Source organism: Phalaenopsis equestris, unplaced genomic scaffold (assembly GCF_001263595.1).
Source record: "Phalaenopsis equestris unplaced genomic scaffold, ASM126359v1 Scaffold000002, whole genome shotgun sequence".
In the NCBI taxonomy this organism is placed as follows: Eukaryota; Viridiplantae; Streptophyta; class Magnoliopsida; order Asparagales; family Orchidaceae; genus Phalaenopsis; species Phalaenopsis equestris.
The window spans coordinates 4,690,885-4,705,084 of NW_018164444.1; the positions used below are offsets into that span (position 1 = coordinate 4,690,885).

At 36.4% G+C, this 14,200-nt stretch overlaps 1 protein-coding gene across 1 annotated transcript in view; it reads left to right on the forward strand.

Moving 5' to 3' along the window:
- The first annotated feature begins 719 nt into the window (after positions 1–719).
- Positions 720–14,200, forward strand: part of LOC110039531 (probable E3 ubiquitin-protein ligase XBOS32) — a 29,600-nt gene continuing 16,119 nt past the window's right edge. Inside the window, exons 1-7 of the mRNA XM_020744628.1 lie at positions 720–1,352; positions 1,442–1,501; positions 2,021–2,092; positions 2,173–2,345; positions 2,423–2,583; positions 13,410–13,468; positions 13,543–13,589. Of these exons, the coding sequence (XP_020600287.1) occupies positions 1,158–1,352; positions 1,442–1,501; positions 2,021–2,092; positions 2,173–2,345; positions 2,423–2,583; positions 13,410–13,468; positions 13,543–13,589 (767 nt within the window). The 5' untranslated portion in view covers positions 720–1,157. The remainder of the gene's footprint in view (positions 1,353–1,441; positions 1,502–2,020; positions 2,093–2,172; positions 2,346–2,422; positions 2,584–13,409; positions 13,469–13,542; positions 13,590–14,200) is intronic.

The window sequence follows — 14,200 nt, forward strand, 5'->3', positions numbered from 1 at the left end:
TTTGAGCACTAATTCAATCAAGTTAAGTTGAATTAAATTAAGATTCAATCTTTTGTGGTTCTCTAGGATCAACCTTTAGCAAAATTTTGTGTTTTGATAAATATTTTTTTGGGTATTTACATAGATACAATTCAATTCTTATGAATTTATATATCTAACACCTTTTTTACATTTATATCATACAAATCTTTCATATGACATAAAAAATATCGCCATTTTAACTTTTAAAATGTAAAATAAACAAAACTTAGAGATATGTAGGTAAATCTTCCATAACTTTTTGGGAAATTTACATACATATGACCTAATTATTATGCATTTACATATCTCGCACTCAAAATTCAATTTTTAAAGAGGATTTAGCTGTAAAAATTAAAGTTTGGGTATGAGATATGTACATGCATAAGAATTGGGCACTGTGTGTGTAATTTTTTTATAATTTTTTTCTTACAATTTGAATAGTACCACTAAAAAATAATTTAAATTAGAAGTACTGAATAAAATAAAATTATATCCACTATTTCTAGCTTGACAAATTCGTCCAATTTATAAAGATTTGCATCATAAAAAAATTTCATCTAAACAAGAATTTTAAATTATGAAAAAAAAAAGTTTTCTTTTTCTCTCTCAATTATTTATTTTTTTCTTCCCGTATCCTCTCAATCAATCCAAAATTTCAAATTGACCCCTACTTTATGTTCTTTCCCTGTGTATCTTCTGGACTCCTTTTTAGCATTTCTTTGTGAGGTATTGGAAGCTGGCGCTTTTTTTATCGGAGGAGAACCGTTTACTATATATCTCGCCCGGCCACTGCTCGGCCATCGCCATCATGAAAGCTTGATCTAATTTTAGCTGAACGAAAAAAGTCGACGACTTGGAGGATCCGAGCTCTTGAATTTCTCGAGAAATTGTTCAATTTTGCGATTTAGATTACGTTATCTTCCGCAGGAAAGTGGTTCTTTGTATGCTGAAAGAAGAATCTTTGTCTTGCCTTGAGTTTCTTTTCTCAAATTTGAATTAGTTTAGGAAGAATCTGTGAAAGATCCTCCATGTTTTTTTCTTTCTGGCGCAATTGGCTGTTAGAAAATCAGGAAGTTTTGGGCAGGAGAGGGAAGATAAGTTTCAATATATGCTAGGTTTGTGATTGTTTGACGAACATGAGATTTCTAAGCATCATGGGAAATTCATTTGGGTGTTCGGTGTCTGGAGAGAGATTGGTGTCTGCTGCAAGAGACGGGGATTTTCTGGAAGCAAAAGCTCTGTTGGAATATAATCCTCGGCTTGCTAGGTATTCTACCTTCGGGGTACGGAATTCTCCCCTGCATCATTCTGCTGCTCAGGGTCACCATGAGGTAAATTTCTCGAAGTTCTTGTCTTCTTTGTTCCAACTAGGAAGTTAAGTGAATTGATGACTTTAGTAAACCTTGAACCCCTTGTGTAGATTGTGTCGCTGTTGCTTGAATCTGGTGTGGATATTAACCTGAGGAACTTCCGGGGGCAGGTCATAATTTCACTATTTCGTGTCTTGACACTTGTTTTATTATCTGATGGTGTTCTTGTTTTTTGGTTGTTATCATGGAAGGTTTATTAATAAATATGGTAATTCAATTTATGTTTTGGTTAAACCAATTCATAAGATTTTAAGCTTAATCTTTGTGGTGAAATGAGGTTATTTTAGCATTTTAATGTTCAGTAAGCTTTGCATATGAAACATATATTTTATTTTAATGATGGTTTTGCTAGATATAATTAGGGGTGGAAATAACATTATTTTTTAGGGTGGAAAAAATCACCAAATGTCTAAATTTTCTTTAAGTATTGGGCAAAAAGAATATGGGCAAAATTACTAAATTGTTTATAGTACATAAGAAAAAAAAATATTAAATTTTACTAATTATATAAAGAAATTCCAAATTCTCGGGGGCAACTGCCTATCCTAGACATAACCTAGTTCTGCCTCTGAACATACTGTATATATGCTTAAATTTTCAAGCTTATCATTTTCTTGTGTCATTCACAGACTGCTTTGATGCAAGCTTGTCAATTTGGTCACTGGGAGGTTGTTCAAATTTTAATGTTTTTCAAGTCTAATGTGAGTACTCCTCATCTCTTTTTCCTTATTTGTTATTTGTTATAATTATGGCTTTGAGTTCTTCTTTCATTTTAAAATAGATTCACAGAGCAGATTATATCAATGGAGGAACAGCTCTTCACTTTGCAGCTCTAAATGGTCACAGTCGTTGCATTCGTCTTCTCCTTGTTGATTACGTTCCAAGCTTACCTAGCTTTTGGAACATTATGAGGAGGTCAAACACTGATGATTCCATGGTAGAATTTGATGAAGGGTAGGTTGATTTTATTCTTTCTTCTTGATACCTGTTTTGGTGGAACTGCAAGCTTTACATATTGATTATGTTTGTAGTCCCCTGCTTGAGGTAGTCAACAAAAAGGCGGATGGAGGCATCACTGCTCTTCATATGGCAGCTTTGAATGGGCATGTTGAGAGTGTGCAGTTACTTCTAGATTTGGGAGCTTCTATTTCAGAGGGCACTATTGAAGATGGAACATCAATCGACTTCTTAGGTGATCCGTTTATTGTAAATTTTGAATTATTAATGATATTCCTATTTTACACTATGATGATATGGAAAATGTATTTCAATATTCTTTTTTTTTTGGGGTTTTTTGTATTTTCTTGTTTTTGTTCTTAGCACTAGTATCTTATGTGCAATGGCTATTTATGCTTTGTAAATACAATGTTAGTTTTATAAGGGAGGTGGTATTTAAGTGATATCTGTAGGGAGGGAACATAAATTTAAGTGATATTTGTAGAGAGGGCCTCATGTCATTTGACTCCTATCAGCTCTACATAAATTATATTTAATTTGGTGTCATTAGTTATTGAAGAGCTTACTTCTGGATTCTCTTCTTAAATGTTTGGCCAAGATTTTGCACCTAAAACCATTTTGTTTTCTGTGACCACTTTAATTACTCTTAATGAAGTAGAAAGAAAATCAAGGGCGAAGTAATAGTGCTCCCACTGATTTTGCTTGCTGAAAAGAGAAGTTACTCTTTGGCGTTGAATCATGAAACGAAACAAATACATAAGTAACAGCTGAGACAGAGCAGAATCCTAATCAATTCAGAGAATACTTTGTCGCAAAAATTTCTAAGATCCATTCGATGGAGCTTTTGTAAAATCTGATGTCTCCATTGTCGATATAGAGGAAGACACTTCACCTTTTGAAGACAGCTTCGATTTGCTATTGTCCACATCGCCTATCGACGAATCCACCATTGAAGAGAACTCTTGCTTCAGCAAGCTCCTTAGGTTCTTAAAAATAACCTCAAGCTTTGTGTTGATGGAGGAGTGAAGCTCGTTGTCTACAACATTGTGACGGGCGTGGGGGAAGTTGAGGCGGGTGAATTCATTGCGAAGACAATGGGCAGCCTTGTTATCGGTCATGGCCTCCCAGGTAAGAAGATGTTTCTTATGGAAGGCAAAGAGAGGAGGATGTATCTTAGATAAAAAGTTCAAGTGCTCTCATTAGCTCCTCTCTCAAAGAGATGACTGCTCTATTATTATACATATCAATAGAAGTAGCCATGGATAAGCTTGAGCATAAAAAACATAGAAGCAAAGGAGAAGAACATAACGATGGAATAGGTAGTAAAAAGATTCCATTTTTTGATCTAGGAGTTGTTTGGTTCACTGAATTTGTGCTATAAAATAAATCAAATTCATTAAATTTGAACAATTTTCTAATACACTCAATGTTATCAAATCGTAAAGTGCAATGCGATGCGTAAGACTTTATTTTTGATTCAAAGCATAGAGCGAAGCAGTGCTTTTATTAACTAAAGCACTTATAGGTTATATAATGCTATTAACGTGTAAAACCTTCATTAGCAATTATAAAATGTAAAGTATGGCTTAAAAGCTGTTATAAAATAGAAAAAAATATGTTGCAATACTTAGAGATAAACATCAATAGTGAACTTGCAAATTAAAATGTCGAACAATTTCTAATAGTCTGCTACAATAATTAAAAACTTAAAAATTGAAAAAATTATTTTAGTTCAAAATAAAATCTAAATTTTAAAACATAAATAAACTAATAAAGTACAAAGCTTCGTAAAACAAACTAAATTAATTCAATCGCCATTTATTCCCTCTCACTAAGCTGTGATCCAAACCGGTTGATTTGCTTTAGCACTTCAAAGCGCTCTTCAGTGAAGTGAAGCGGTTTTCATGTGCTTCGCTTTACATGTAAAACTTGCTTCGAAGCGTGTTTTACAAAAATTGAATGCACTATAAACTATATTATGTGCGCCTTTGTTCCACCTCCGACCTCTAGCTACCCAACATAGGCTGCCGTCACTCTCTATTTGTTGCAGTCACCATCACTAGTGGCATTGCCCGCAGCCGGCCAACCGTCATTGTCCATCACCACCCCGTCATTGTTCGCCACCACATCCCACCGTCGTCTCCATCCCCACCACCATCACTGCTATTCCTGTTGCAATTTTTGTTGTTGCTGCCCTTCACTAGCTGTCTGTCCATTGCCGCCGCCAGCTTCTCATCATCAACCGTTGCCACCGTCGCCACCTCTCATCAATCGAGTTTTGCATTGATTTCATTTTTCTTTAATTCAAACACAATAATATAAACTCTTCTATTTTTTCAGTGATAGCGTATTTCTTTTTTAGTAACCCAAATAGCCCCTAATGAGTAGAAAAAAGCCTGAAGGGTTCATAAAAATAGACTTTCTTCTAGTTGAGATAAACCAAGTCTGGAATAAATAAATTAATTAATTAAAAAATCAAGCCTGTAGCCATCTTTGGTGGATCTGTCTTGCGACGACAGTGGATAGAGGGGGACATTTTGATGATGGTAAGCATCAATGAAGGTGAAAATAAATGCAAGTTGTACCTGCTCGGTGGCCAACTATTAATAAAGAGGATGAGTGAAGGATTTTGGAAGAATTGGAATTGAATTTTATTGCAAGAATTTGTCATATTATAGGCAACTAAAGCATGGGATATGTTATTCAATCAAAAATAAACCCCACAAAAAAGATAACCTTACCTAATTTAATGAATAGGCAAATTTAAATTTATTATTACACATTTATCCTAATTTGAATTTAAATTCAAATGCTAACTTAGTTAACTTAAGTTTAAAAATTGAAAACTCATCAAGTTATAATTTTGATTCATCCAATGATTTAGCTTTTGGAGTCTCAATCTCCCTTGTATAATGCTTGATTCATGATTTGCTCTCATGTTTTTTTGGCAGTCTTCTCTTAGATCTCAATGTTGTTATTTAATGGCAATCCATGTTGATATTCATTGACTAGTTTACCTAGTTAGAGGAGGTAGTTGACTTAGTTTTATTAAAATTTTCTCATCATTAGTCATAAGTTATTTCATCTATAGGGACTTTATAGACTTGGGGTACAAGAGGACAATATCAAGTAGACTTTTTAGTTAATATAGAGCTTTTTACCATATCAAGTGCATCGATAATTCATTTATGAGGGAGTATGGGCCATTAGGAAACTTATAGGCTTTGGCTATAATTATAATTTAATGGTGTCATATTGGGGCGATCCATCTAATTAGAGAGCTCCAGTTCTGACTGTTCTTTTTCATAGCATAATTTGGTGGCAAAATTACACAGAAGTACACATCACATTTTTAAGATATTAGAGCATGATTATAGTGTGCGCTTGATATAAAGTTTGCTTTTTGTGAGTAGCAGTCATCTTAAATTTATCATTTTCATGAAATGGTTGCTGAGGATGGATAAATATTTGCTTTAAAACTTCAGTATATTTTACTTAAATGTCTTGAACTTCAAATTTTTAATAGTATTTTTATCTGAATGTAGACCCAAAATGAATTGTAAGATGATCTGGGGGAATTTTAAAATTTGTCTTCTCTTATCGAGATTTTCCATCTATGCAGTCATAATCAGAGCATTTGGATGATTTATATTTGTAGCTTTGGATTTTATTTGTTATACTTGTTTGCATGCAGAAGTTGAATTTGTGATTTACATATGGTTTTAATTAGTTTAAAAATTTATTGTATTATGGATTATGTAAATTCTCTTGTTAAATATAGAGGGTCGGGTCTATAGGTTGAACTCATTATTATATTTTGTGAAAAGAATAACTCTATTACTTTTCATTATAGAATAATTTTTCATTATAAAAGACTTGAAGGCCATATGTAAATGGAATGTAAGACATGATTTTTGTATATTTTACTATTGAGTATCCAACTATAAATTTACTTGACTAAAGAACCTACTTTTAATTGGTGTCCTGATACTTCATCAAGAGATGGAAGTTTTGTCAACTCTGATCCTAGGAATATGGAAGAATGGATCTCAAAAGATAAGACTTAAAATTCTCACTTATGAGCAAGATGGCCTACTTGATATTCTTGTGTGATAGGACATGTTGATGAATTTGTTTTATAAAAGGGCTTCAGCTTGTAAATAGTTTTTATTTTAAGTGATTGTATGGTTTTGAAAAATGGTTACACATTTTCTGGAGTAAGGAAAATCTTGAATTTATTTTATTTCTAATTTGAGCAACATGCTTAAACTCATTTGAGTGTTTAGCACATTAATCCAAGAATGTGCAAATGAAATTATTTTTAATTTGTAAGTGCATCGTGCACGCCTTTTTATCTGCTCGCATAATAAGTTTGCATGATTTTTATTTCGGCTACATAATGTACTTAACAGGATTTTTTTATGTATTTGCAACAATGAGTGACACAGGAAATATCTATTTAAGGAATCATATAAAAAGCTCTGTATCTTTCATATTTTTTTATTATTTTTTTTACATGGATCAAATAAGAGATGGGGCTGGAGGGGACCTTATATGGCACTTTAGTGTACGGGAAGTATACTTTTCTAGAGTGAGAGAGAAACAAGGATTTAGGCTAACTATGATGTAGAGGAGGTTTCTTCTGTAAAGTCTTTGATTAGTGGAGAAAATTTGAGTGAAATACTTAAAAATTGTTTGGCTAAGGCCTTAAGTTAAACCTATGATTGCCTTCAACTTAGAAAAAAACGTCTGCACTTTAATTGGTAGCACTCATCAGTTATCCTTGTTTTTTACCTAACAGTCCATATTGTAGTGTTCTTGATCCAACTTGATGCTGTTAAATTAAATAAATGTCGTGGGTTGAACAGAACTAGTAAGTGCTGTATGTTGTGAAATATAATAAAGTTACTGTTGATGTTAAGATTCTGTTGCATAAAACAATGCCAATTCTTGAGCAAGTGGCTCGTTCCTAGCAAGCATTAGAAATTTTAAATTTCCAGAAGTAGTCTATAAGCATAGATCACTTTTATTAAAAATGGGGATTAGAATAAACAAATGAATTTTTTCCTGAATTAGGATACTTTTTATGTGGGGCTTAAGATATATCACTGAATCATAATTGAGCTTCCTATACATAAAACTTATGCACGACATAGAGCTCATCAGCTGGAGAGTTCTGAAATACAAATCAATAAGAATTTGACCGCTATTGCTTAAGTGTAGTTATGGCTATTTTATCTTTTAGTACGTTTTCCCCTTTAAACTCATTACTTCTATTTGCATTCCCTGTGGACTATTTAGACATTCTTCTCTTATCATGTATTCCTTAGAGGTCATATCTTATGAGTAAACAACTTTGGGAATGGAATGGAAACTCTTGAATGAAATGAGAACTTGAGTCTATTGCCACATAATCTTCTTCCCTGCCTTATTCAGCAGTATATCGGTAATGACATCAGAGTTCTTGCTTTCCTAAAGACTAGTCCACTTCATGTGAGATCCAACCAGAAAATAGGGCAGTCATGACTCATTCTTCCTCCTCTTCTTTTCAAGTTATGTTCATTTTGCTAAGCAACAGATCTAAACACATAAATAAGCCCATAATACTTGCTTTATAGAATTTTCTTAATCAAGGAAATGAAAGTTGAGTTCGTCAATGATTTTAATATCTGAATTGAGGTGGTGTGGATCTGCATTGTTGATAATTGGATCTTATTTAGGGTCCTATTGGTAAAGAGAGGACATTGAAGAAGTTTAAGGGTTTATTTGTAAAATGTATAATACCCTATTTAAGTCTATGTTATGAATGTATAGATTAGATTTTGAGCAATTCTTTCTTTATGGTATCATAACCTACCTAGCTGCTGTCTCTCTCTCTCCAGTCAGCCAACTACTTTCTCTCACATGGGATCTCTCTCTAGCTCGCACAAAAACCCACGCGAAAGAGGGTTCTCTATACGTCGCGATCCTAGAGTTGCTTTCCGGACTGTATCGGGGGGGATTCAGGCAGGAGAGAGCTTTTGCAGTCTGCTGCGAGAGGAAGGAGGTGGTTCTGGTGAAGCTTGAGGCTCAATCTGCTCACATATTTCACATTGATGTTTCATGATTTGGGCGGGAGGAAATCAGGGTGTGGATTTAAGAAGGCAACATGCTACACGTGAAGGGCGAGCTAGCCACTTCTGCATTGATGGCGGGGAAGGTTGCGCTATAGCACATGCCCGAGAGGGCGGAGAGGAGTTTCGCTTGCTTCGGTCTTTTGAATGACATTAAGGGTCATCAGATTCAAACCCAGGAGAATGGTATGGTCACTATTATTTCTCCCAAGGACGATCTCGATCTTGATGGTTGGGTAGATCAAGATCAGGTTAAGAAGAGGAAGGAAGTTGCATGTGATCTAGACTTGGATCCTTGTGATTGAAGATGCCAGGAGAAGGAGATGGTGCGGGGGGTAAATAATTGGAGCATCTGAGGAAGATTATCCTGAGGTTTTGAGGGTCTTGATCAGGCTCATATGGGAGCTAGTGTCAAGACGAGAGCCACTACCTCAGCATGTGCTCCGACACAGGTGAAGCAAGATCTTCCTCCCGTGGATCTGAAGCTTGGTGGATTGGCCACATATCTGAGTTGGTCGCGTTGGATCGAGGTCGCTTTAGTAAAGAAGAGCCTAGAGGGATATCTGATGAGAGTCAAGGCTGAGCTAGAGGGTGACTAGGCTGAGGGGACTGAGTAGAGGAACACACGCCTTACTTTACAATTAACTTTTCAACTCGATTGTTCCATTAATTGCCTCATCAGTGGATGACATTCAAATGGTGAGGGACATCTGGGCAAAGTTGAAAATAATTTATGCTTGGATGGAGAACCATATGAGGGTGTTGCAGATTCAGCATGATAAAAGCAATGGTACAAGGTGTAGATCGATTCAGGAATACGTCATAGATTTTGAGCTGCTGTAGGAAGATCTTGATCACTTCTCACCGACGATGAGTTGTAGCAATCCATAGTGCAAGAAAGAGGAGATCGTTACACAGGTGAGGACTATGCAATTTTTGGCCAATCTGAACCTGGCCTTTGATGAGAGGAGATCAGTCCTCCTAGCTCAGGCTACTATTTTCGTCGGATGATGTTATGGTTGTAATGATATAGTGGAGAGTTGCATGAAGCTACACTCTGAGTCGAGTGTAGTTTCAGGTGCGCGATCAACATTGGCTACCTCGAGCCCAGGTATGATAAGTGTCCAGGGGAAGATCCAAGTGCTACAACTATGGTGAAGTCGGGCATCTGAGCAATACATGTCTCAACCCACCTAAGGAAAGATAGACATGTTTACGTGGATAGGGTGGAGGCCGTGGTCGTGGTCATGGTCGTGGTGGTGGAAAAGGTGGCAGAGGAGGGAGAGTCAAGTGTGGTTTTTATCAATGAGGATTATGAGTGTCTAGAGTTGTTAAAGATGAAGTAGAAAACAACAGGAGATGGGGCTGAGGATGCTTCCAACCAGTCGTCATTAAAGGGTAACATTGTCACTTAGGCTCACTCTGACAAAAGTACTTGTGATAAGTAGATTTTGGTGCATCTGGACATGTTACAGGTACTACTAGAGAGTTTTCTTCCTATACTCTCTTGTCAGTTCAAAAGAGCATCCATAGTGCTGATGGTACAATACAGTCTATAGTTGGTAATGATACAATGAGGGGTACCAATTATATAACTTTGTACAATGTTTTGTATACTCCTCTTTTAGTGAACCATTTATACATTAATGTTATTATTCTCCAACTATTATTATTTTTGTTTGATATTTCTATGGTAATCTTCCAAGAGAAAGAGACAGGTCGTACGCTTGGGACTAGATCGTGTCATTATTCTCCAACTAGTATTTGAGGAATACTTGTTAGCCCAAATGATACAACATCAAACCACATGCCCATACACATCGACATAAAATATAGTAACAATGAGGAATGATAGACACCCTTCAGAAGTTGCCCGAAGCATGATGATTGCAATGAATATCTCAAAACACTTATTGGGGCAAGCAGTTTTGATAGTTGCTCAATTGATTAACAGGTTGTCATCGAGGGTGTTGGATTGGAAGTCTCCTTATCAGATGTTGAAAAAAGATAATAGCGGGAATCTCATATTGAAAATGTTTAAATGTGTATGTTTTGTGAAGGATAACAGACCATTAGTAGGGAAGCTAAATATCAACTGTGAAATGTGTGTTTGTAGGTTATTTTGCTACTCAGAAGGGATATATCTGCTGGAGCCCAATAAAGAAGAAACTTTTTGTAAGCATAAATATGTCATTTAGAGAATTTGAACCGTATAGGCTTTCCATATACTGGAGATATGAGGTAAAGCGGGGTGAGTTGCAATGGTGAGAGAGTGACACGTTGGAGCAATGCCTATGATGTGGGATGAATCAGTTGAGAAATCAAAAAAAATGAGGAGAGTGAACCCAAATGTGGTGGGATTTAGGCTGAAAGTGAGCTAAGAGTGTATACACGGAAAAGGAAGTAAAATGAGGGAACAATGCCTATAGTGTTAGTTATGCCAGCTAGTCTCTTTTCCTGGCCTTCCCCGACTTTTCAGACACTTACACCGTCCACCTCTGACTCAGAATTCTCAGGTGATATGATTTCCTCCCCTTTCTTCTTCTAACTCCCCAACTTTAAGGAGATTCTCCTGCAGCAATGCGGGTCATCTTCCCAATCGTTTTGGGTGGGAACATGATATTGTTAACTTTGTTTAATATTTAACATATCACCTTTACATATAACATTCATTGCATCTTTGGACACTGTCTCTATACCCAAATTTTGGCAGATTGCTAAGGAGGATCCCAAGTAAAAAGTGACTATGCATGGAGAGCTTAGGGCTTTCGATAAAAACCGAACATGAGAGATAGTGTCACTACTAGTGGGGAAAAAAATAGTTGGGTAAGTGGATCTTTACCGTGAAGCGAAACTCCAAAAGGGAAGGTGGAGTGGTACAAAGCACGACTGGCGGTAAAAGGTTATAGTTAGCTATATGACATTGACTATGATGAAACATTTACATCAATAATAAAGATGAGCACAGTAATGACACTGGTTTCTCTTACAGTGAATGGTGGGTGAAGGTTACACTAACTCGATGTGAAGAATGCATTTCTTCATGGTGAGTTACTAGAGGAGGTATGTATGGAGATACCACCGAGGTACGGTATAGTCTAGACAGCAAGTTGTGCAAGCTCGGGAAGTCACTGTATGGCTTGAATCAATCTTCTCGAGTCTGTTTTGATAAGTTTAAAAAGGCTCTGGTGTCCATGAGATATTAGCAGATCAATACAGACTACATGGTGTTCATTCAACAACTTGAAGGTCACACCACTATACTTGTGTATGTTGATGGCATCATTGCCATCGGTGACGATGAGGCAAAAATTACCCAACTAAAGGTAAGATTGGACAATGGATTTAAGATGAAGGATCTTTGACAGCTCATATACTTTCTTGGGATTGAAGTGGCATGTGGACATGAGGGAATGATCTTGTCCTAGAGAAAGTATATGCTTGATCTCCTCACGGAAACAGAAATGTTGGGGTACAAACATGTAGTTTCTTCAATTTATCAGAAGGCCTAGCTGAGTGCCAAGGCAGGGGAACTGGTTGATCGTAAGAAGTATCGGTGATTAGTGGGTTGTCTGATCTATCTATGTCGCACACGACCCAACATCTCTTTTGTAGTTAGTGTGGTGAGCCGCTACATGCATGATCCAAGGAAGGGTCATATGTATGCAGTGTATCAACTTCTGAGGTACCTGAAGAGTGCATCGGGGAAGTGGTTGATCCTAATTTGTAGCAGCGTGCATCGACATTGAGGGTTTTTGTGATGCTAATTGAGCGAGTTGTGCAGATGAAAGAAGATTCACCTCAGGATACTGCATGTTCGTAGGGGGAAACTTGGTCTCTTGGAAGAGCAAGAAAGGTACCTGAAGAGTGCATCGGGGAAGTGGTTGATCCTTCAGGAAGAATGACAATGTAGACATTGAGGGTTTTTGTGATGCTAATTGAGCGAGTTGTGCAGATGAAAGAAGATTCACCTCAGGATACTGCATGTTCGTAGGGGGAAACTTGGTCTCTTGGAAGAGCAAGAAACAATTTGTAGCAGCGAGCTCAACAAAAGAGGCATAGTATAGAGCCAGGACCATAGGAGTTGCTGGGATGATGTGGTTGAGAGCCTTGTTGGTTGAGCTCAAGAACTCAGATGAAGTTTTGGTGTGAAAACAAATCAACAATGAACATTGCCAACAAACAGATGCAACACGATAGAACCAAACATGTGGAGATTGATAGATTCTTCATCAAGGAAATCCTGAATAATGGGCGACAGGAGCTAAGTCATGTAGCCATCGGATAGCAAGTGGCTTACTACCTAACTAAAGGACTTAGTTCACTAAATTTGTCTAGGTTATGTGACAAGATGGGCTTAGTGGATATCTTTTGCCCCTCTTGTTAGGAGAGGGGGGGGGGGGGGGGGGGGGGGGGGTGTTAAGAATTGGACCTCATTTAGGGTCCTATTAGTAAAAGGAGAATATTGAAGAAGTCTAGGGTTTTATTTGTAAAACGTTGTAATACCCTATTTAAGCCCATGTTATGAATGTACACATTAGGTTTTGAGCTATTCTTTCTTTGTGCGGCAAGTTGATTGGAGTGGGTATAATATGGATGCTAGTTTTAGTATGACAACAAATGCCATAATCATGATGGGATATGATGATGAATTAATTTAAAAAAAAAATGTCATTATCATGGAAACCAAGGATTCAACCCGATTTCTGGCTATTATTTTGTTCATCTGTCCAAAAGTCTAGGATTAATTTCTTTTATAACTGCTTGGTAAACATCTGGCTTTATAGTAATCACTATGAGATATTAATCATCCTTCTGTGCTTGAAATATTCTTGTTGGCTCAATTATTGATCATTATCTTTTATATATATGCTCTGAAAATTAGAACTCTTACAACAAAGTGCATTTTATTGTTATGCAACAACAACAAAAGCTTTTTGTGTATCAGGTGCAGGAAGCACACCCCTTCATTATGCTGCCTGTGGTGGAAATGCAGTCTGCTGTGAAGTAAGTTGGTTTTGATATACCATGTTTTCTGTTATAAAAATTTTGTAATACTGCTTTTCATTTTTAAACATCAGGTTCTCATTGCCAGAGGAGCTAGCTTGACAGCTGAAAATATCAACGGGTATGTGATTGCTATATTTAAAGTTTCACATGCAAACTTTCATTTTTAAACTATGAAATCTTGCAGCTATAATACTTTTCAAAAAGTTTCCTTTTAAATGTTCCTTTAAATTGGTTGAGAACGTTTGAGAACTGATTTGGAGAGGAAAAATTCTCTTGATTGTATTATTCGCATGTAGGGCACATATATATAGGGAAAACAATTTCTCATTATTTACAAACTAATTATATCTAACCTAAATTGGGAAATGAAATAATTATGAAATAAAAACTAAAATAACATAGAATATGAAAGGAATAAACAAATCCAATGTTTCATAGGCTGTCCCAATCAAATTCTCCACAAGATCTGTAAAGGAAGAGTTTTGGTGAAGACATGAGCAACTTGTTGGTGTGTCAGAATGCAGTTTAGTTGTATAATTCCCTCATTAATGTTTCATAGATGAAGTGTTGTTGACCTCATTTTAGTGAGGTCTTAGCCTCCTAATCTTAGAACCTAGGATCTAGCCTTAGGAGTTCCTGGTTGACCATCCTAGCGGACTAGTAATGGAGTCCACCTCCCATAGAACTTCAAACCGCTTCTTTACTCATTTTTTGTGAAAACTCGCACGA